The sequence below is a fragment of the Cyprinodon tularosa genome, unplaced genomic scaffold (assembly GCF_016077235.1).
Source record: "Cyprinodon tularosa strain WSP-4 unplaced genomic scaffold, ASM1607723v1 ctg427, whole genome shotgun sequence".
NCBI lineage: Eukaryota > Metazoa > Chordata > Actinopteri > Cyprinodontiformes > Cyprinodontidae > Cyprinodon > Cyprinodon tularosa.
Window position 1 is genome coordinate 438,057 of NW_024039149.1, and position 24,236 is coordinate 462,292.

Sequence of the window (24,236 nt, forward strand, 5' to 3'; positions counted from 1 at the left end):
CGTTAGAATCGCCTCTAGAAGCCATGTTAGAATCGCCTTTAGAAGCCATGTTAGAATCGCCTTTAGAAGCCACGTTAGAATCGCCTCTAGAAGCCACGTTAGAATCGCCTCTAGAAGCCACGTTAGAATCGCCTCTAGAAGCCACGTTAGAATCGCCTCTAGAAGCCACGTTGGAATCGCCTCTAGAAGCCACGTTAGAATCACCTCTAGAAGCCACGTTAGAATCGCCTTTAGAAGCCACGATAGAATCGCCTCTAGAAGCCTTGTTAGAATCGCCTCTAGAAGCCACGTTAGAATCGCCTCTAGAAGCCACGTTAGAATCACCTCTAGAAGCCACGTTAGAATCGCCTTTAGAAGCCATGTTAGAATCGCCTCTAGAAGCCACGTTAGAATCGCCTATAGAAGCCATGTTAGAATCGCCTCTAGAAGCCACGTTAGAATCGCCTCTAGAAGCCATGTTAGAATCGCCTCTAGAAGCCACGTTAGAATCGCCTCTAGAAGCCACGTTAGAATCGCCTCTAGAAGCCATGTTAGAATCGCCTCTAGAAGCTACATTAGAATCGCCTTTAGAAGCCATGATAGAATCGCCTCTAGAAGCCTTGTTAGAATCGCCTCTAGAAGCCACGTTAGAATCGCCTCTAGAAGCCACATTAGAATCGCCTCTAGAAGCCACATTAGAATCGCCTCTAGAAGCCATGTTAGAATCGCCTCTAGAAGCCACATTAGAATCGCCTTTAGAAGCCATGTTAGAATCGCCTCTAGAAGCCACATTAGAATCGCCTCTAGAAGCCATGTTAGAATCGCCTCTAGAAGCCACGTTAGAATCGCCTCTAGAAGCCATGTTAGAATCGCCTTTAGAAGCCACGTTAGAATCACCTCTAGAAGCCTCATTAGAATCGCCTTTAGAAGCCACATTAGAATCGCCTCTAGAAGCCACGTTAGAATCGCCTCTAGAAGCCACGTTAGAATCGCCTCTAGAAGCCATGTTAGAATCGCCTTTAGAAGCCACGTTAGAATCACCTCTAGAAGCCTCATTAGAATCGCCTTTACAAGCCATGTTAGAATCGCCTCTAGAAGCCACATTAGAATCGCCTCTAGAAGCCATGTTAGAATCGCCTTTAGAAGCCACGTTAGAATCGCCTCTAGAAGCCATGTTAGAATCGCCTTTAGAAGCCACGTTAGAATCACCTCTAGAAGCCACATTAGAATCGCCTCTAGAAGCCACATTAGAATCGCCTCTAGAAGTCATGTTAGAATCGCCTCTAGAAGCCATGATAGAATCGCCTCTAGAAGCCACGATAGAATCGCCTCTAAGAGAAGCGTTCACCACAAAGTCTGACTGACAGGCATTATGTCCCCAATTCAAAAACCAGAGCAGTCAATCATTGTTGGATTCATCTCGGTCTCACCCCTCCAGCCTTCAGCAGCTTCCTCCTAAACTCCTCCGTCGGGTTGTTGAACGTGAGCTTCTCACAGCGGAGATGATTGACAGGTGGGTGACCCTCCAGGTGGAGGAACAGGTCGTAATCAAACCGAACTTTCTTCGGTTCTTCCTAAGAAAAGTGGCAGCCACCAAGAAGGAGGGGAGGAGAGAAGGAAAAAAGATGAACATGGAGGCAAACTACGACAACATGAAGCACATCATCTGGGATTACATCTAAAATAACCGTCACACGCAGGTATACACCTATGCAGCGGGTGATTGCGTTATAGGGGAGTGGTCTTAGCATTTATCCCAGTGGCATAAGATCTAATAAACAGATATCCTTCCTACCTCTGAAAACAGCTTCCCTTAAACCAAAGCTTAAACTACTGCAAAGTACCTTGTTTTTGAAGTAGACTTCAATAGGCAGGATGAATCCAGCGTACCCCGACTCCTCCACTTTGTAAGGAGGATCCTTGCATACTGAAATGAAACAGAAAGTTTTTTGTTAAGACTAACAAATCAATCATAAGGTTTGATTTAATCAGTGACGTAAAACGCTGAGCAAAGATTTTTTCAGTAAAGATTGTTGGTTTTTTTTTTTTTAACTTTGCCGTCGTCCATTTTGGGTCTAATGTTGGCAGAAGAAAGCTGGCAGGTACATAAAATACCATGAGAAAGAGTGTGGTGTGCGTTTACAGCGCAAGGCTGGAGCAAGACATGTTTATGTCCAGCACCAGTCAAAGTTTATAGTACCTGCAAATGTATACCGAGTGTCTTGCGAGTGTTGTCTTTTTTTCTGTGTTCCAAAAAGTCTTATCCAGTCCCACTCTTTGTTTCCTTTGCTGATGCCCGGTTCCAAACTTTCCATAATATCGCCAATCTTGTCCCAAAAGATACTACGGCCAGGGCAGCGGAGGAACAGGTGTTCAAGCGTCTCGGGGTCTGAGAGACAAACGGTGCAAAATCTCTGCCGAACTTTTCTTTGTTGATTTGGGGCAGGAGGATGCCCGTAAAAATCCTCCTGTGTCTTAATAAATGGTCGGTATTGTTTGCTTGTTGTGAAGGGGGAGTGCTTTGGTGGCGCAGTGGATAGAGCACACGACCTAAATGTCTCTTGGGTCTGGTCGCGAACCACTTTTGCTGGTATGCTTCTGCACTTTCGGTCTGGAAGTTCTAGGAACGCACAGCAGGTTCCCGCCAAAGCGCAAGGGGGAGCCTATTAAAGAACTTGCGAGAACTTCGGCGAATGGTCATGAGAACTTTGTTTTGGCAGAGACCTTGGCACCATTATATAATATGTCTGAGGCATCGTACAAGTGGTTGTACTTCCGAACCACCTTGATTAACCTTTCGTCGTAGTTGTCCATTGTAGTTGTTCCTCGGTTTTTAAAAAACGGCGTGCCCCGGTACCGAATCGAGAAGAACGACCACACAGACAGCCGAAAAGGCATACCAAGGACCAATCACTGATGCTTTTTGTCTGCGCACTTCCGCTTGAGGTCTGCGCAGGTTTGCGACGGTCCGACGCGTAGTCAGGATTTTTCTGAGGTGCACAGAGACAGATTTGACGGTTGCAGATGCTATGCGTCAGAGGCATAAATTGGCCTTTAGTCCTCGACGCAGACAACTTAGGTTCAAATCCGGCTGTGGTCCTTTCCCGCATGTCTCTCCCCTCTCTCCTACCCCTTTCTTGTCAGCCTACTGTCCATAAAAACAAGCCACTAGAGCTTTGAAAACTCAAAAAGAAATAGCGTTGAGTTTGAGGCTTTATAAGGTAGCCCAACAACACAGCTATTGGGCATTTCAGGCTAACAAAGGTAGCCGAATGACCACGATTCCGAAGGGGTGGACCCGTTTGTCTGTTTCTATTTGCATGTTTTCTAAACCACAACAAGGATTTGTTGGGCTACTGTATAAAGCCTAAAACTCGATGCCATTTCTGACATTTTGAATTGAAAGAGCTTCCTGGATGGGAAGAGAAACGTCTTCAAACTTGGAAACAAAGTCCAGTGGATTTTTTTTTTATCTTTTTTGAAACAAAGCATAAAAACACAAAGGATGCTTCATTTCAATGTTTGCTTTAATTGGATCATTTTCGCAGAGTCTTTAGTATAAAAATTAGCATGCAGCTGCAATCAGACGCCAGTCTGGATGGGTTACAACCTTAAAGTGGACCAAAAACACAGAAGAAGAACAGAGACGTCAAACAGCAGCAAACTGTATAAAGAGATGAGAGTTATACAGCGATACAGACATCGATGTATCAATATCGGCTGATTTAGCCAATGTCTTGACCACACCACATCAAGAGGTTAAAAAGGAAGAAAAACTTTTAACGTTGTGATGCGTTGTCTGCTGCCGCTGTGTGTGGATACGCAGTGGGAGCAGGACAAGGAAGTAAAACTCTGATAAACTGTCAACACTTTAAAAACTATCCACAGCATACCGCGTCATGCCAGCATCCCCTTAGTAAAACGCATTACAAAGATTTTCCTCCGTCTCTGCTCTCCTTACAGCCAATCACGCCGTTTTATTTCCGGATTAATCAGGTTTTTGTCATAGTTTTGTGCATAAAACAACAAAAAGAGTCCATCACTACGTCCACTACACACGTTCGTTTTAGAAAAGGAAACATGGCAAGTCAGTTTGACGAGGAATTATTAGAATTTTTTTTTTTACTGAGAATTTAATATTTACAGGGAGAGGATTCTACAACTCATTTGACAGGATATGAGATTTATTTATTTATTTATTTGTTTATTATGAGCAACAGGCGGATCATTTTATTTTTATTCATTTATTTTTACAGTACATGAATTACAGAAATTATTTTCAGATTACACATAAATGGATTCATTAATTCTGAGGGGGGGAATATATTACTTTAGGGTTAGGATTAGGATTAATTTGGTAATAACAGCCTACCACCTGGATCTCCGCACTTTTTGGCCCTCACGTCCCTCCGTCGTCGGACTAAACTCGCCCCCACTTCCTTGCCGCCTCGGCTGTATCTAGACCCACAGCGTGTAGCACAGACCACGCTTCAATATCGAGCATAATTTAAAAATGTCTGCATCAAGCTCACTGCAACACACTGCTGTAAGAGTATAACCAGGAAGCGAGGTAGGAGGGCAAAATAGGTTTAGCGCCACCGCAGCACGGGAGGAAGAATTACGCCCAGGAGCAAATGGATAAAAATAGACCGGAGGAAAAAAAAAACCATGAATCGATTCTCTTGCGGACGTATCGATGCATCGGATCGTCGGCTGTTGGATCGATGCATCGATACAAAACGATTATTATTTACACCACCACTATTTTTCATTGTAGTCCTGTTTCTCTGACTGTGACTAACTGGATGTGCTCTCTTCATCCTCTGACATGGGAGCTGGCTCGGAGCTCGTCTGCCTGGCTGCGTGTTTCCTGGAGTTTAAAAGGGAGTTTTCCTCCCCACAGTCGCTACAATCATGCTTAGTGTGGGGATTGCTTTCTAGTCGATGCAATCAACTAGTTTTCCTTAGAAAGAAAACTTTGAACCAATCTGACTGGATGATCTGGTTGAATTGTCTCAGTAAAGTGCCTTGAAATGACGGGTTGTGAATCGGCGCCATATAAATAAACTAAATTGAATTCCATGAACAATCAAATACTTTGGATCAACTCCTTAAAACTGGTCCAGTTGGAAGATCTTCCTGTTTTAAAATGAGGTAGCTTTTCAGCCTCACTAACCCTAGAAGTCACAGCGTATGACTTAAGCTCTAAAAATAGACCGTTTCTAACCATGGTTTCTTTTTATAACGTTCCATTAAGAAAACCATAAATCCCAACATGCTCTAATAAATCCCAACTTCTCCTCAATCTGTCAACATCAACCGGAAGCCAATTTATCCTTTCACTGTTGCTTTGGTTTCATTTATTACCTTATGTAAATAACACAAAGTCGCAAAACCTGCCGCTCTTTTCTCCTGAGGTCTCATTAACTCTTCCCCCCCCCCCAAAAGTAGAAACGCATCAAAAAAGAAAAAAAGTAGAGCCTTTAAAGCTGAAAACAAGGTCAAGTCTTCTGTGGTGTACACCGTTGGGGATTAGAAGACAAACAAACCCATGTAGCTCAGGTGTTTCCCCGTGGTGAGGTGTGTTTGTCAGATCTGCATCCCTACAGACTCTGCAGAAAAAAAAAAGCACCAATTAAGCTCGTTTCTGTGGAAACCTGAAACCTCTTTGGCCCACGCTTCAAATCGTTTTTTTCTTCTTCCACAGAACCAGTAGATTGAACATCAGCCCCTAGCTGATAGAAAAAAAACATCTTCATCTATGATCTACATCGCTGTGGGCGGAGCCAGATGGTCAGCAGAGACGAGAATACCATCAGCTCCCTGGAGGAAAAGGTCTGCTTTGTCTCGCAGATTTTTCAAAAAAGTCAGAATTCTGAGATTAAAGTCAGAATTCTGAGATTAAAGTCAGAATTCTGAGATTAAAGTCAGAATTCTGAGAAAAAAGTCACAATTCTGACTTTTTTTCCCCATGTTAAACTGAAATAAAATTTAAAAATCAGTTAACCTTATTTTTTTTTTAGTGGCCCTAATCCTCTTCCGTAGGAAAAATGATCTAGAAATAAGTAAAAAATGTCTTAAATTAAGTGTATTTACCCTTATTTTGAGATAAAATGCACTTGAAATAAGACAATGCAATTGCATTTTCTTATTTTAAATGTAAATTGTCTTGTTTCATTGGCAAAATGTCTCTTTTACATTCTGAATTCAAGAACAAATAAAATAAAATAAATATAACTATAAAAAGCAAAAAACATGACCTGAACATGTTGATATGCTCACCTTCACACAGCAGTTGGAAATCCTTGTAGACATAAAAAGATTTTTGAGGCTTAAAGTCGTAAACGAAAAACAACCCTCTGATTTTAAAGACAGGATTTTTTTTATTGAAATGTTCTACATTTTGGAACAATACCGTCTGATAAAGAGAACATTTATATACATGTTTCAGCCAGAATGATTTCACATTCAGATAGGATTTCCCTAGGACTTTCAATTCAATTCAATTCAGTTTATTTCTATAGCGCCAAATTCACAACACATGTCATCTCAAGGCACTTTACAGTTCAACCAGATCATACAGTCAAATTGATTCAAAGTTTTCTATCTAAGGAAAACCAGCTGATTGCATCGACTCATTGACTCTTCAGCAATCCCTCACACTAAGCATGCTTGTAGCGACAGTGGAGAGGAAAAACTCCCTTTTAACAGGAAGAAACCTCCAGCAGAACCAGGCTCAGTGTGAGCGGCCATCTGCTGAGGCCCACTGGGGTTCAAAGAGACAGAAGCAGAGATACAAAAAGCAGCTGTAAAAGGCGGCCCCGTCCAGGAAACACACAGCCAGGCAGACGAGCTCCGAGCCAGCTCCCATGTCAGAAGATGAAGAGAGCACATCCAGTTAGTCACAGTCAGAGATCAATTTGGGCCGTCAATCCCAGCGCATGTGCGCTTCATTTGCAGTCTGGATGCTGAGGGTAAACATCCTGCGGCTCTGACTGCAGCGCTGAGAGGGACTCCTGCGGGAACGGGAGAACGGGGTTGGGATTGGGGAGGCGCTGGAGGTCAAGAGTTGGAACGATACATGCTTTCATGTAACCCCTTGCTCACACTGGCTCCGGTGCGGTTACCGAGCCGACGGAGACCGCAACTCCCGCACACCCCCCTCTCACACCGCCCTTTTGACTACGATGCGGTGCGGCTCTGCGGCTCCGGCAACAGGTCCGGAGATTTAACTCGCGAGAACAGAAGTTCACTTGAGTTCACGTAACTTCACGCGATAACACGGCCCAAATAAGGATATTTGCGAGAGCTTGTTGCGGAGGGCCCTGGCACGCCGCAAGGATAGCTTTCTTGCTGAATTTTCTGCAGCGCCGGAGTGTCTCGGTAACCGCAGCCTGACAGCTCAGGCTGAAAGTAGCTAAATATAGCGACAAAGTCGCTGATTTGGCAACACTGTTACCATCCTGCCTTCAAAGATTATTTCTCTGTGGGAGCCGCTCAGACCCCCACCTACCGGCGCTGCGCTGTCACTGGGAATCCCCAGCAGCAGCTGCCTCAGGCCCACTCGCCTCTTGGGGGTTTTCCCCTCCTGTTGGTGGCGGCTGAAAGTAGATGTTAGTGTTTTTCAGGTCTGTGCTACAAACTGCAGGAACCAGGATAATAAAATCTAACATATTCTGCCGGCAGGTTTCTACATTTGAAGTTAATTTAGGCGTTAATAAACTGTTTCAGAAGAGTGATCATAGCGCTCTGCATCAGCAGTGCTGTGTCTGACTCCCTGCCAGCTCCCAGATCAGCTTCTCTGATTGGTAGATGCGGCGCGTCCAGCAGCAAAAATTCAACGGCAGCAGCTGCTGCTTGTGAAGCGCGTCTCGTGAGGCGCTACTTCAGCTGCTCAGAGGCGCTGCAGGACCTTTTGCTGCACCTTAATGTGCGTCAACCATTGACTTTGCATGTAAACCTGCTGTATCGCTGCTCAAAGCGCCACCAGTCTGAACGTAGCACTATGCTTTGTTTTTAAAACTAATGGTAACGGTGTCAAATTTAACTTTTCGAAAACAATTTTTTTGGTATGTGGTGAACAAGTTGGGGCGGCACCAAGTCCGACCACAAAGAAATTATCTGGACTAAACTAATTATGTTGATGGTTTTTATTCTTTTGAAATACCAACAGGCCATAATGAAAATGAGCTTAAATGAAGCAGAAGTCTATTTTTAAAATGTTGACTTAGAAGTAAAAGTAAAGTATAGATAGCTGAAATTTCTACTTAAAGTATTTCTACTTTGTTACTTGACACCTCTGGTTCTGAATGTGTCCAAAAAACCCATTTAGGTTTTTTTGTTCTTCCAAATTTACAGACATTTTTCCATTTTCCTAATTCAGTTTATTGGATAAAATTTATTTTAATTACGGCCGCAACTAACAATTACTTTATTAGCCAACTAATCTAGAAATTTTTTTTTTGATTAGTTGACTAATCACAATTATTTTTCTTTCAGTTATCAAAATTCTCTTAAAGTTGCTTGAAAATATTTCGACTAATAGTTAATTAGTTTGCACACCTTTAATCTCCTTTATTCCCTCATTATCATATCTTTATTTTTACCCTTATAAGTGGAAAAATAAAATGGTCATTTAAAATTAAACTGACTTAATTTATACTCAATATGTTTTGCATCAAGATGTGTATTTCCCTACTGTTAAAATGTCAACAATCCAAATATGAAAACAAAACCCTTCATCCTTTAAAGTCGTAGGGAAATCACATTTAAATGTCAAATCATTCTGGCTTAAACATGTATATAAATGTACTCTTTATCAGACTATATTGTCCCAAAAGTTTCTTCTTCAGGCCAGTTAGTTCTACGTCAGCCTGAACACCTAAATTCGGCCAATCATATATCAACGGCCATCTGTCAATCAAATGTTTTCGGGCCATAGCATCTTAATTCATGTGTCGCAGCTAATATACGCAACGGTTGAAATCAGAATCCTTTCCTTTCCCATTGAGTTGCGTCCCAGTGTTCACGGGGATGGACGTCTGTGTCTTCGGCAGGCGGATAGCTAACAGAACTGGCAGCGTTGCGAGGCAAACCAAGCTTCTGCCGCCCTGGCGTCCTCTTCCACAACATCTTCGTCACCGCTTTCCTCCCCTCTTCTAAATAAAGAATGGATGACGGAGGAGACTCATCCTTGACCTCCAACACTAAACTCTCCTCCTCTTGCATGTTTCCGCTGTCCATAGCGTTCCTTGACAGCGTCGTTTCTAAGTCACCAATTTAGTGCTACTTGGTCCCAATGGAATTTCCCATTGGGAACATACTAGCGCTAAGTTGCTAACTGGTTAGCAAGATGCTTCCCACAACCCGGCCACAACCAAACTTTCTTGCGAACGTTCCGCCACAACAATCCCGCCCCCTTGATAATCGACCAATCACATTCACTTCCGAAATGCAACGGTTGGAACGGCCGCTTCCCTACGACATCAAAGCTTCTGTCCTAAACATTTTTTCAGGCATTATTTTTATACTTTAAGCAGTTTCAAAACTGCTACTTTACATTTTCAATTGAGTAAAAAGCTTAAGTTGATGCTATAACTTCTAGAAAAGTGTTTAAAACAGAAGGATTTATACTCCTACTCGAGTAATAAACTAATACTTTTGACACCTCTGGTAGGGACTCTGTCCAAAGGATGGCACCGACGCTCATCTACCTGGAAAACTCACTGGGGGCCAACAGTCATCAACATAACTCATCTTTATTTCTGCTTGGAGGTTTTAAATCTCTAAACACCTGAAAGAATAAACAATAAAAACAGGTATATATGAAGAAGCAAATTAGCTTTTTTATAAGAAACAGTTCAGTAAACCTAAGAAAAGTAGAGTTTATGCAATTGTGAGGTGTAGGAGAAGTGTAGCAAGTGTCCTGAAGCGACAGGATACGAGCTGAACATGGCTGGCTTCACTGGTTTAGGTTGAAAAGGTTAGATCTCTGGAAGGAGCGTCTAAGGGGCAGACTTTCACAAAGCAGCCACTGACCTGAAACACGAGATGAGCCAGCAGTCAAAGAAGCTTCCAGAGACCAAACAGCCTACGGTGTTTATTAACACAGCGTTTGGTTTTAGCTGGGATGTCGATCACAGAACAATGCCAGTCACTCCGGATTTGGCTTCTCTATACGGATTGTTTTGTAATGAGGCCAAGCTGAGCAAAAGCTGATGGTGAAACAAAACAAAAGAAATCCTGAAATCTGCAAATATGACATTCTTTAGTGGCACAAATACAAGCTCCTTCCACTCCGATTTACTGCTGATCCATCTCATTAAAAGGGCCGTTTCTCTTGGTATCATTGGTCTGTTGCTTGGCCAGCAGACGGGTTTCTGCATGGAGCGGGATAAATATGAGGCCACCAGCTGAGAGGAGACCAACAGACCCCAACTAACCTTGATTGTACAGATGATTGCAGTTATGGTCAGAGGTTTAAACACACCTTAGAAAAGGCAGGAGTTATTTAGGTTCTTTAAATATCAACTTGCCAAAAACACTGAAGGAAAAAAAACAGAAAGACGTTTACAGAAAGTAACCATTGCTAACATGTTGGCTGTAGGCACTGGGGCCCTTATTTCTTTACTCAGCATTTGACACCATCATTAGCTGGCTCTTTATCTGCCTCTCTCTAAATACACATATTTACCTCTCCATCTTTATCAATGCCCCTCTATCGACACATTATCTATCTACATCTATCATGTGGCGCGTTTATTACAGATCAGGGAGTCAGTGTGCCTTTTGTCCGGCTGAGGAAACGCTACAGCGTCTCTGGCTCGGATGTTCTACACTGGTTCCTATCTTCTCATGGTTAAAGCAGTGAGCGGATTAGGATTCAGTTTTAATAACGAACTGTTTATTTTTGGTCCCTGATACTCAGTAGCACAACGGCGTAATATTTGTCTGGTTAATTTTTTGTTTGGTCAGGCAAAGATGAGCATTTGGCTCAGCAGGAGAAATAAAATGAAGGAGAAAGGTCCTGTAGATGTTGACCTGATGTTCAGAGGGCTGGTAGCTGCAGCCTCGTGAGACCATCCTGATCTCGCGAGCTTTCAAGGTTTCACTCGCAGATCAGTCTGGAGACTCTCCGTTAAAGAAAATTTGGAGCCGTTCACCAAACGAACTTCCAATCAGCGTTGGCTTTGAGGCGGGTTGAGGTGTGACGCAACGAGAAGCTCGACAGTTCAGTCTAAAGAACATGGCGGCTTCAGCCGATGAAACTAGCGTTAGCGTGGCTATCGAGCAAGTTTTATCGCAATTACAGAGTATTTCTTCACTGAAAGAAGAGCAAAACACTGCTCTGGAGGCTTTTCTCAGAGGAAAAGATGTTTTTGCTCTTCTCCCGACTGGTTTCGGCAAGAGTTTGATCTATCAATTGGCTTCTCTTCGTCGTCGCTCTGTTAGTACGTCATATGCTTCGTTGATCTGATTGGTTTATTTGGCCCGTCTATCACCAACATAGGCCAATCAGCTAACCAGTATTTTCGCCCCTTCCCAAAATTACTTCTATGGAAGGTTTCCAGATGGATATGCGGAGCAAATCCATCTGGCGGAGTCAGGTTATGGTAGCTGCACGTCTTAGGGCAGAGTTTGCCTATTATAAGATGGTGTCAGACTTGAAAGAGTTAATCTGTATTTGGGGAAGTAGAGATATTTTATGTTGTGTAAGAGATGAATTCCTTACCCTCAGTTTTTGAGGAGTTAAATTTTTTTTTAGGATGATTCACTTGTGAGTTTGTATTATAATGACATATTGGACCAATAAAAGGGAGTTCATGGTATACATCTATCTACATGCCTCTACCTGTATGAATGCATCCCTAGATATGTCCCTCTATATCCATGCCTCCGCACCCGTGCCTCCACATCCAGACCCACGCCTCGCCATCTTGATCCATGCCATCGATATTCATCACTGTTTCTATCTATAGTTCTGTCTCTATCTCCTTTTGCCCTCTATCCATTTATGCCTGGGTCTATATCTATGCTTCTTTACATGGCCACCAACAGCGGGAGACAACGGAGTAGGTTGTCCAAGACTTAGGGTATAGAAGGGACGCAAACAAAATCTATCAACCTATGGCCAAGAGCTTTTATTTTTAAACACAGGCTTAAAATTTAAGTGACATAAAATATTTTGTTATTTTCTTCCAATGTGCCCTTAGAGAAGTATCCAAGGAAAGTATTGGCCAACCATTAGCTTTAAAACGAAATATCAGACGTCTGCTATCCCACCAATAGAACACTGAAAGACACTTACAGCAACTACGTTAACTTAGCAGTAACTAGTTCCGTAACTAATTCGTTTGTAAAAGTCAACAACAGGTTAGTTATCACTTTCATTTTTATTCACTACTTAACATGTATAAATTAGAACCACAGCTTCCTGGTTTAAGCGCACAGAACAGCAACTTAAGCAGCATTGAACCCCGATGCAATGACAGCGTTCCCACAGAAAACGCGCTACTGAAAGCTACAAGCTTCTGTGATTTATTCAATATGCACGGAAAAATAGACTAATTATCGGTTAGAGGCCGTAATTTTAAGAATCTCAGTACTGACTGACAGAAGGCTGCCTTTAATCAACACATGTTCTTCCTTTGTTAAATTGCTTGAGAAGCACAAATTTTTCAGCTTCATGCCTTTTATAGCCAATTAAAGGCCGTCTAAGTTCTAAAACATCTTATTTTTCTTCAAGCACAAACAAAATAATCAAACTACAAACACCAAGGTACAGCAGATTAGTATTCAATGTTTTCAGGTGACTATTCATTTTAATTCATCGTTTACTTAATTATAAAAAAAACACTCAAATTCAACAATTTAAACTCTGGTTGTATTTAGTTTTCCAAATTCTTCCACATTTTAAATCATAAAATGTAGCTGTATAGTTGTTTTGGCAAGTAACTAGTTACTTTGGCTAGTAGCTAGTTACTTTGGCTAGTAGCTAGTTACTTTGGCTAGTAACTAGTTACTTTGGCTAGTAACTAGTTACTTTGGCTTTCACTGAGCAGTAACCGAGTTACTAACTTCCAATATGTCTTGCTGCATATAAGGGCTGAACGATTTAGCCAAAAATCTAAATTGCGATTATTTTTAACTATAACTGCGATTTTATTTCCATTTTTCTTTGCACTAAGCCCAAGCTGGCGGATGCTTCACCCAGGGCTTTGTTAAAGGATTTTACTGTAATTATTGTGTGAAAACCGGCCTACTTCTACTTGCATGCATCAACCTGCTAGCTGCAAATCTCCCTACCTCTCTGTGTATCAACAAACCCACTTCAAGCATTTAACCACCACCCAATAGGCTGCAGGGAGAAATTTAGTGTCTTTATCTTGTTAAATAGTGCGATTAAAAATCGGCGCATTTGCGATGTGAAAATTGCGTTTTGTTAAATTGTGATTATATTGCTAATGCGATGAATTGCCCAGCCCTGATGCATACTGTCAAGTGGTCACATCTGCAGAAATGCTTGATATCTTAAATGAGAAAGCGAGTTTCTGAGAAGATGGACGGACCAAACCGCCAAAAAACAAGGACCGGAATCATGGCGTCCTGTCCAAGAAGATGTGAAGCTGCTGCCAAAGGTGCATCGGGTCCTTCAATTCCAATGCAAATGTATTTTCTCATATACCCCATTTACACTACCCTTGAAAAATCGATCCATGCCGAGACCGGTCCGAGCTCGGATCAGTTAACCAGGCCGAGCTCGGTTCTGACGACCGTTTACACATCACGCTATCTCGGTTCCTCGACTCCTCGTGACGATCTGCGGTATTACTGCCAGTATTCAAAGGAATTGCACCAAAAGTTGTTTGCCAACCGCCATAAAACAAAAGAAGAAGAAGACGAAGAAGGGAATCAAGCAAATCAGAATGGCGGCGCCCGTCACCTTCAGAAAGTTATGCTTGATTATTATTATCATCCCAGGTCGCACCACGCTCTTTTGAAGCCATTATTTAAAATTGTGCGTGAAGACGATTTCGATCGTTGTTTATAGTTGTTGTTCTTCGGTTTTGTGTTGGTTGGCTAGCAACTTCCAGTGGGGCATTAGCGCCAACTACTGGAATGGAGTGTGAACCGCGATGTGCTGCCAGACGGAGATGACGCGTTCTGCTCATGCGCTCTTGTTATCAGAGAACCGAGCCAGGGAAAAACCGAGCCGAGCCCACCTCTGGAACTGGTCTGCAGTTAGCTTGGTCCGGTTGTGTCTAGCTCGGTTCAGTTCAGTTTGCTTTCCATTTAAACACGATAAGTTATCTCAGTTACTGAGCTCGGACCGGTCTCACCACGGTTTTTCAAGGGTAGCGTAAATGGGGTAATATTGACAGGACGGTATATCTCGAGTACATGGAGAACAGCGGGGAGAACAGTCCGTGATGGGGATGGAGGGGTCATTGATGAAGTTATGGGATGAAATGTCTTTAATGGAGGGAAAATCTCTCAGGAACCCAGAGTGGAGGCTGTGGGGAACGAACAAGGTACTTACAACCTTCTCAGAGCACAAGTGCACTGCTCTAACCACTAGACCAACGCTCCCCTTAATCATTATTTCAGCAGCAGTGCTTCTGTTTTAAATCACAGTAGTTCAATCATGTTCTACTTAAGTTTTTTGGTGTTTCGCAGACTGAGAATATGGGGCTGCTGGTTCCTATTGCAAACCTCCAGGGGATTTCCTCCAATCCACTCAGGATGGATGCTGAATACTTCAATAAAAAGATCAGTTCCAATGAATGGAGAGTTTCCTCCTGCCTGTCTGCAGCCTTTAGCTCCTCCCAGCAGGGTCTGAAGGAAGATGCCGCAGTTTGTCCTTAATCGAACCCTGAGCCTTGTTGTGTGGAGGTGTTACAAGCATGAGGCCGGGGTTTTATGGCAGCGCAGGGGAAACACAAAGGAGTGAAAGAGCTGCCAGCAGACAGCCCCTATAAACTGGGCTGGAGTAAACCACTTCCTCCTCCTCCCTCCTCTCATTGACTGAACCGAGGGAAGCCTGGTATTTACAACTCACTTCCTGTTCTTTGGTGGTGGTTACCACCTCGATCTGCATCACCTCCTCTTCCCAATCCTTTCAAGGAATTAGCAGCAGCCGCCAGCCTGCAGCCATTATGGTCCCTTCTCCTTTGTGTTAAATTACTGCCTGGTTTTCCTGGGAGTGGAAAAGTTTGGCATTTTACTTTAAAAGTTGCTCAAAAAGTGATACAACTAGATTTCAACATTTTTAAAATATTTGTGTGGATTAATTTTTTAGTGACGCAAAAAGATTTTTCTGTATGCTGGCGTAGAATGGCTTTAGATCAAATGTTTTACAGCAGGCATCTGCAAAGTGGGTCCTGGAGGGTCGCTGTCCTGCAGGTTTTAGAGGTTTCTCTGCTTCAGCACAGCTGATTCTGATGATTGCAGTTCAGCAAAAGCCTGTTAATCAGCTATCAATGGAAATCTGGAACCGGGAAACCTCTAAAAACTGCAGGACAGCGGCCGTTCAGTTAAACAGTTCAATACTGTCCAAAAAGAAGAAAGCGAAGCAGAAGGTTTGGAGGCGCCTGATTTTTGTGCTGGTGAACCCCATTCTTCTTTTTATTCTTTTTTTTAATTCTTTTTATTGAAAAGTCAGAGGTAGAAACAATAAATCATCATCATGGTTACAAAAGCCTTTTCTTTTTCAAATTTTATACACACTCAAACCCCCCCACCCTGACTGAACCCAAAAATGATAACAATAGTGATAATAATGAATCAAAAGAAACCGCAGCAACAGTAGATTTTGGTTGTGGCCGGTTTGTAGGAAGCATCTTGCTAACCAGTTAGCATCTTAGTGCTAGCAGGTTCCCAATGGGAAATTCCATTGGGACCAAGTAGCACTAAATTGGTGACTTAGAAACGACGCTGTCAAGGAACGCTATGGACAGAGGAAACATGCAAGAGGAGGAGAGTTTAGTGTCGGAGGTCGTGGATGAGTCTCCTCCGTCATCCATTTGTTATTTAGAGGAGGAAAGCGGGGACGAAGATGTTGTGGGAGAGGACGCCAGGGAGGCAGAAGCTTAGTTTGGTGTAGAAGGCTTCCAGCCGTACATGTTTGAGCCCTTGCCTCGCAACGCTGCCAGTTCTGTTAGCTCTACGCCTGCTGAAGACACAGACGTCCATCCCCGTGAACACTGGGACGCAACTCAATGGGAAAGGAAAGGATTCTGATTTCAACCGTTGCGTATATTAGCTGCGACATATGAATCAAGATGCTATGAGCGAAAACATTTGATTGACAGATGGCCGCTGATATATGATTGGCTGAATTTAGGTGTTCAGGCTGATGTAGAACTAACTGGCCAGAAGAAGATAACGAAGAAAACACAGATTTTAAGACAGGATTTTTTTTTTAAATAGAAATTTTCTAAATTTTGGGACAATATGGTCTGATAAAGAGAACATTTATATACATATTTAAACCAAAATGATTTGAAATTTAAATATGATTTCTCTACGACTTTAAGGTTGTGTCTAGGCCTGCAACAAAAGATCATTTAGCAAATCGATTAATGGATTGATAACCAGATAGCCAAAGATCCCTTAAAGAAGATTATTCATGCAATTAAACCAGATGAAACTAAAACTTTGCAACTTGAGAAGAAGACTGCAATTTGTAAAACTCAATCGGTAAATAAAAAAAATAAACAATAGTAAATGAATGGTTTAAAAATATATCAAATAAGATTTCAAATATAAAAAAAAAATCCTTTGAGAAAACAATAAAATTACTATATTTATTTTAAATTAAGAAATTTATCAGTTTCATTTTTGTATTCTATTAGGGCTGCGAATTATTTTTGCGATTAATAATCGGATAGCCAACGGTTCCTTAAAGAAGACTTTTTTTAAGTAATGAAACCGGGCGAAACTAAAACGTTTCGACTTCAGGAGTTCTAAATAGAGCAGATTGACAATTTTTTTTTTAATCTTAAAGGCATACTATGCAACATTTTTCAGTTAATTAATGTGTTCCATAACGTTTTGGATGATTAAATGAGTCATTTCAGGTTGAACAAAGGTATTCTCGGCCGCCCTGGTGGTCTGTGCACTGCAAAAACAATCCAGAAATAAGTAAAAAATGGCTTAAATTAAGTATATTTAGCCTTAATTTGAGCAGGTAAATAAGATGATTTGCCAATGGAATGAGTATTTTCACTCTTAAAATAAGATAGTTAGATAATATTTACTTGAAATAAGACGATAAAATAGTTTTTTCTTATTTTAAAAGGAAATTGTCTTGTTCCATTGGCAAAGTGTCTTACTTACCTCCTCAAATCAAGGAAAAACACACTTATTTTAAGAAAAAATAACTTATTGAGATTTATATTTTTTGCAGTGTGGGGGAAATACCGTACTTGCAATTGCAGGAGCCCTCGGCCCGCACCCACAGGTTCAGAAGTCTCGCGAGAGTCAGTCTTGCTTTACGGCGAGAACTGCTACACGCCCCCAGTTAAAAGCATGCTCGTTGCTAGCACAGTGGCGATCTTTGTGCAGTTATGCTACGTTCACACCGGACGCAGCAAAATCGCGTCTGCTGCTTCATTTTTGCTGCTTGTACCAGTTAGTTCTGACGCGCGGCTGAAGCAGCTTTGCTGCTCTGGCTGCGCGGTGCAAAAGTGTGTCTGACGCGCGTTGGGCGGAGCTTCACTATCCTTTCTCTGCCTTGCAGATATATTTGCTGTGATCAGTTGGAATAAAGTAGTTTTAATATGTTTTTAAGTAAGAAAATACACCTGAAAACGTAATCAGTGCCGTCAGTTCATTCAGATTATTATCCTGCCTTCAATATTTTTTCTGTCGGAGCCGCTCAGACCCCCACATACCAGCGGTGCGCCGACAGAAGGAATCCCTTCATCAGCAGCCTCTGGCCGGGTCGCCTCCTCGCGGTTCACCGCGGCAGCTGGTAGGTGTTTTTCATCTAAATAATCCAAACTGCAGGCAGCAGGATAATAAAAGCCAACATATTCTGCCGGCAGATTTCTCCATTTTAAGTTAATTTAGGCGTCAATAAACTGTTTAAGAGGAGTGATCATCAGTGCTGTGTCTCTCTCCCTGCGTCAGATGATTAAACGCGCCCGACCCACTGCTTCAGCTGCTCAGACGCGCTGCGCCTGCTGCTCAAAATGCGCCGCGGGACCTTTTACTGCGCCTTGACGCGCGTCAACCATTGACTTTGCATGTAAACTCGCTGCTTCTGTCGCGCCAGCTGCGGTGTGAACGCAGCATTAGTCATTCGTTGCGTTCGCCTGTCTGCTAAGCTCCAAACAACCGCGCCTGGCTTGACGGAGAAACCAGGAGAACAGCTGTGCATATTTACGACAGTGCACTTTTACTTTCGCCCTCTGGGGGGAGCCTCGCTGGAAAATCAACACCGGTTGCATAGTGTACCTTTAAATGCAAAAAAATTTTATATATTTTTTGCAATCTTGGTATAATTCCTGCTCTAAGTGAGTCACTCTGTCAGCTAAAGACATGTTTTTGAGTCTCTATACACGTTAACGATTAATCGATTGCTAAATTAGTTGACGATTATTTCAATAATTGATTAGTCACGATTAAAGACTGATTTATACTCAGAAACCAGAACATCTGCGTGTGTGTCTGACACTCTGGCGAACCTCTCCAACAATTGTACAAGCTCACTGAAACACACTGCTGCAGGAAAATAACCAGCCCTTAATTGTTTCAGCCTTAAAGTACCAGAAGAAAACAGGGAGGCCATAAAACATAACGACATGCAAGGTAACAAGGAAGGAAACAGGGAAGGAAACAGGGAAGGAATGAACAAAGCTAGCTTATAACATGGTAGCATCCAGGGTTGGCAACTTTTGTGGTTGTCATGGTCTTCCACCATGAGATACAGGCTGAATCCCACTCAGTTAACAGACAGGCAGTGACAAGAATCAGGGGCGGATTTAGGAAATTTTGGGCCCTAGACAAAGACAGGCAGGGGGCCCTCTGAGTTGAGAAGACAACACATAGAACAGACCCGTTAGACATCCATTATCTGTTCTAGGTTGTGTCCCTCTCTTCTTGTCCCTTTTCTTCTTGTTTTCCTCTCTATGTTTTGTACTCAGCTGACTTTTCATGCTGTCTCTAAAGGAATGAAAGATTTTTTCCAAGCACTAAGCTCACTTAGCTGATTGCTCCTTCCTGTGTTTCCAAAAAGGCCAAAGTAAATAACCCAGTCCTTCTTTTCACTGTAGACAAGCCATGATCTGCTTATCTGTTCTCCATTTTTCATTTGGATGAAATAATAGCTGCATGAATCATGACAGCAGATAAGATAGAGGAGAGCAGGAGGCGGGGTTACCAATCTACTCGCTCTGGAGAGCAGAGTTCGCTGCTTTTAGATGTTGTCTCCAAAGTCTCCAGTAGCAGAAAAAAGTCTCTAGATTTGGCGCTAGGAGCTTTTTAGAAATCAAAGTGCTAGAGGGGTCTGAAAAGTGGCTAAATATAGCGACTAAAGCGCTAAGTTAGAAACACTGCTCTTTGCATGGTTTTGTTTTATCGCTACCCCGATCCGTCCTGCACATGCGCAAACAGATATACATCAGGGTGTTCATAAATAATATAATTATGGTTCTAAAACTACTTATTTCTATCTTTAACTCACTAAAGAATACTCATACGCATCTGCAAAAGTCATGTTTTATGACTTTTGTGAGACAATTTTGATGCTTTTTACATTTTCTTCGTTAAACTGCTTCTCTGACGTCATGATGGGACACGCTCAGAGCAGTCTGGCTAAATATGATTAAACCGTGTTTATCTGAATTTTAGTTGTTTCTTTCTTTAGTTCATAATGTTAAAATTAAAGGAAAACATAAAACTCAAAAGACTAGATTTATGTTTAAATGCCAAGTTGAAAAAGTTAGCCACCGGAAGTAGCGTAGGATCTTATTTCCGTTTAAGGCATCTATTCTCTCAGGAAATACATTATATTTTAGTACGATTCCTATGTTTGGGGAGGGAAAAACATCATTTAGTTATTTTGTAACTGAGTAAAAGCGAGGGCGACCCAGATGTATATCTGGATGCGCAAATGAGCTAATGGCGCATACGCAGGACGGGTCGCGCATCCGGGACGGATCAGGAAAAGTGGCTAAATATAGCGACTAAAGCGCTAAGTTGGCAACACTGCTCTTTGCATGGTTTGTTTTCAAATGGTTTGCTGCTGTCTGTTTGGACCTTTCTGGACATGTGCAGCAAATGGACTGATCCAATATGGCGGACACTAAACAGAGTTTTATGAGGCCCCCAGGAACTTGGGGCCCTAGGCAACTGCCTAGTATTGGCTAATCCTGTTTATAACGCGTCTTTCTATGCCACCATAGAGGAAAGATGTATTCATATATTTGCAGTGAGTCCATCAGTCCTCCGATCCTCCCAGCTCTGACTAAACCCCATCAGCAAAACCACAGCAAAGAGCCAAGGAATGCAGCACGTTTCGGCCGCAGGGCGTGCGCGTCATGCACAGGTCGCTACAGAGGTTCGACTGCGTGCTTCATACACACCCGCCCTGAGTTAAAGGTTTGCACAGCAGAGATGGCCAGAGGCGACCATGTTGGCCCAATTTATTAAGGAATCAATCTGAGTTTTTACATCCAGTGAAAGATCCGGCTACAGGACGGCTGATCCTCTACGGCTCACAAAGGTGGGCGAGGTTTGAAAAGCACTATTCTTATTTACAGGAAGAGTAAATGAGAAATGTTGTGTTTTTATTTGTCTTAATGCTTGTTTTCCATAACTTTAAAGATGTGACAGCATAAATAACCTGCAGCAAAGCAAAAACCGCTTTATCCTTTTACTTTGGAGCTGAATATCATTTAGATTAGAGATAGCATTTTGTTAAAGTTATTTTGACATCGGTCTAACTTTCCCAAATTTTTCCAAGCTGCACTGCCTGGAAAACCTATGGACTCATTTTACAAACATAAATAACTACAAAATGTGGGGAAAAAATCTACACAAAAACAAAAAAACAATGTTACTATCAATTTAATTGAAACCAAATGGCAAATAGTGACGTTCTCTCTATTGACCACAGCTTTATATCCTGTTCATTGGAAATCATGTTAGAACTTTTTACAAAATCTTATAAAAAGGTTTCATAATGCGTAAGAAAACATTTGTTTATTTAATCAGCATCATACACTTGGCGCAGTAAATATTTTAAATATAACGTTCTTTTTTAAATTCAGGATATTGTAAAAGAAAATAGTTAGCTCCTCATTTGATTACAAGATCCTGTTAGAACAAGAAAAACTGATGTTTTTAAAGAAAATTGCCTCTTATCAATTAATCTATCAGATCTGATTTTAGACAAATTATTCGAAAACTTCCCTCCCAGCTTTAAATGTAAAAAGCTGTATGTTTGCAAAAGGGAAAAGCTGTATTCTATCAGCCAAGGTGGTTTCCCTGGTCTAAATACATTACCTCGTTAAAAAATTTGGCAAAAATTTGTGCAAATACTTCTGAGTGCCGATTTACAAGGGTGTAAATGTGGATTTTTACGTTTGTTTACATGTATATAGATGTTTCTATCCTTCTATCTATATATATATCCATCTTTGACTCTCTCTATTTATACACACATATATGTGTGTATATATATATATTTATTAGGGATGCACGATATAATCGGCCCCCTATCGGCCCCATACCGATATTTAACCCGATATTTGATCAGCTTCTGAGTTTCTAAAGTCTAAAAAAAAAAAAAACTACTTCTTCTTCTTCCTCAAAAACTTCTTTTTTACAGACTTAAAAACTTCTAAAGACGAGGGAAAAAAATATTGATCCATTAAAATATCACAATATCTTCATATGCTGATATATTGCCATTTAAAAACACCATATCAATCTCTTTTACTAATGAAATATTGCTATATGTCATCGTTATGCTACGAAATCCCCCGAAAATTCACCAAATGTTGCCATATTTTTATATGTTGATATATTGACGCGGTATCGATCTATTTTACTAACAAAATCTCACAAGACTTTGCAAAATATCACGAGAGTTTGTAACAGAACGATGAAATTTCACCAGATTTTGAAAGTGAAATAGATCGATACCGCGTTTTTAAAAATCTATTTGGTATCAGCATATGAAAATATATTTGAGTTTATTATTTTTCAAAGTGTCAGATATGGATAACAAAACTGCTATTTTCAATGACTACTTATTTTTGTCCAGCTTTAACATCGGTATCGATATCGGTTATCGGCTACATGAGGTTTAAAATATCGGATATCGGCCAAAATCCCAATATCGTGCATCCCTACTATATATATATATATATATATATATATATATATATATATATATATATATATATATATATATATATATACACTCACCGGCCACTTTATTAGGTACACCTGTCCAACTGCTCGTTAACACTTAATTTCTAAGCAGCCAATCACATGGCGGCAACTCAGTGCATTTAGGCATGTAGACATGGTCAAGACAATCTCCTGCAGTTCAAACCGAGCATCAGTATGGGGAAGAAAGGTGATTTGAGTGACTTTGAACGTGGCATGATTGTTGGTGCCAGAAGGGCTGGTCTGAGTATTTCAGAAACTGCTGATCTACTGGGATTTTCACGCACAACCATCTCTAGGGTTTACAGAGAATGGTCCGAAAAAGAAAAAACATCCAGTGAGCGGCAGTTCTGTGGGCGGAAATGCCTTGTTGATGCCAGAGGTCAGAGGAGAATGGCCAGACTGGTTGGAGCTGATAGAAGGGCAACAGTGACTCAAATAACCACCCGTTACAACCAAGGTGGACAGAAGAGCATCTCTGAACGCACAGTACGTCCAACTTTGAGGCAGATGGGCTACAGCAGCAGAAGACCACACCGGGTGCCACTCCTTTCAGCTAAGAACAGGAAACTGAGGCTACAATTTGCACAAGCTCATCGAAATTGGACAATAGAAGATTGGAAAAACGTTGCCTGGTCTGATGAGTCTCGATTTCTGCTGCGACATTCGGATGGTAGAGTCAGAATTTGGCGTCTACAAAATGAAAGCATGGATCCATCCTGCCTTGTATCAACGGTTCAGGCTGGTGGTGGTGGTGTCATGGTGTGGGGAATATTTTCTTGGCACTCTTTTGGGCCCCTTGGTACCAATTGAGCATCGTTGCAACGCCACAGCCTACCTGAGTATTGTTGCTGACCATGTCCATCCCTTTATGACCACAATGTACCCAACTTCTGATGGCTACTTTCAGCAGGATAATGCGCCATGTCATAAAGCTGGAATCATCTCAGACTGGTTTCTTGAACATGACAATGAGTTCACTGTACTCAAATGGCCTCCACAGTCACCAGATCTCAATCCAATAGAGCATCTTTGGGATGTGGTGGAACGGGAGATTCGCATCATGGATGTGCAGCCGACAAATCTGCGGCAACTGTGTGATGCCATCATGTCAATATGGACCAAACTCCCTGAGGAATGCTTCCAGCACCTTGTTGAATCTATGCCACAAAGAATTGAGGCAGTTCTGAAGGCAAAAGGGGGTCCAACCCGTTACTAGCATGGGGTACCTAATAAAGTGGCCGGTGAGTGTATGTATGTATGTATATATATATATATATATATATATATATATATATATATAGAGAGAGAGAGAGAGAGAAAGGTTACTCTACTCCAAGTTAATTTAAGTGCAATTAGAGGGAGAGGTGGTATGAATAATAAGTTTTACTTCATCATACCCGTTTTCAGACAATTTAAATTAATTGATGTCATTTCTCTGGCTGTATAACCGACAGGTTTATTTGGTTTATTTATGTTCAGGTGAATTTAGTTAGTTTGGAAATTGTTGTTTGGTTTGATGTCAACTACTGTCGTTTGTGTATTTGGCTGATTCATTTATTTTTGTTTGTCAAACTGTCTGAAATAAATTCCTCTTCATTAATTGATTCATTAATTGATTCATTCATTCTATAGATTTTGATTTCCATAAGTTACATTTTTTTATTGATAATAAAATACAAAGAGATTTCATTTTTCTATGGAAAGGATAAAGCAATATTATCCGTATTAGTTTTTGTTTTTTTTCTTCTCAATTTTTCCTGATAAAAATGAAACATTGAAACAAAATGAGTGAATGCACCAATGAATGCACGTCTCAGCTGAAGCAAATACAAGAAAAAAACAAACAAACGCTA

General features: G+C 41.4%; 1 protein-coding gene across 1 annotated transcript in view; it reads right to left on the reverse strand.

Moving 5' to 3' along the window:
* The window catches only part of mllt3 (MLLT3 super elongation complex subunit), a 102,346-nt gene that overhangs the window by 61,270 nt on the left and 16,840 nt on the right, over positions 1-24,236 (reverse strand). Inside the window, exons 3-4 of the mRNA XM_038299369.1 lie at positions 1,824-1,906; positions 1,410-1,553 (exon numbers count right to left, since the gene is read on the reverse strand). Of these exons, the coding sequence (XP_038155297.1) occupies positions 1,410-1,553; positions 1,824-1,906 (227 nt within the window). The remainder of the gene's footprint in view (positions 1-1,409; positions 1,554-1,823; positions 1,907-24,236) is intronic.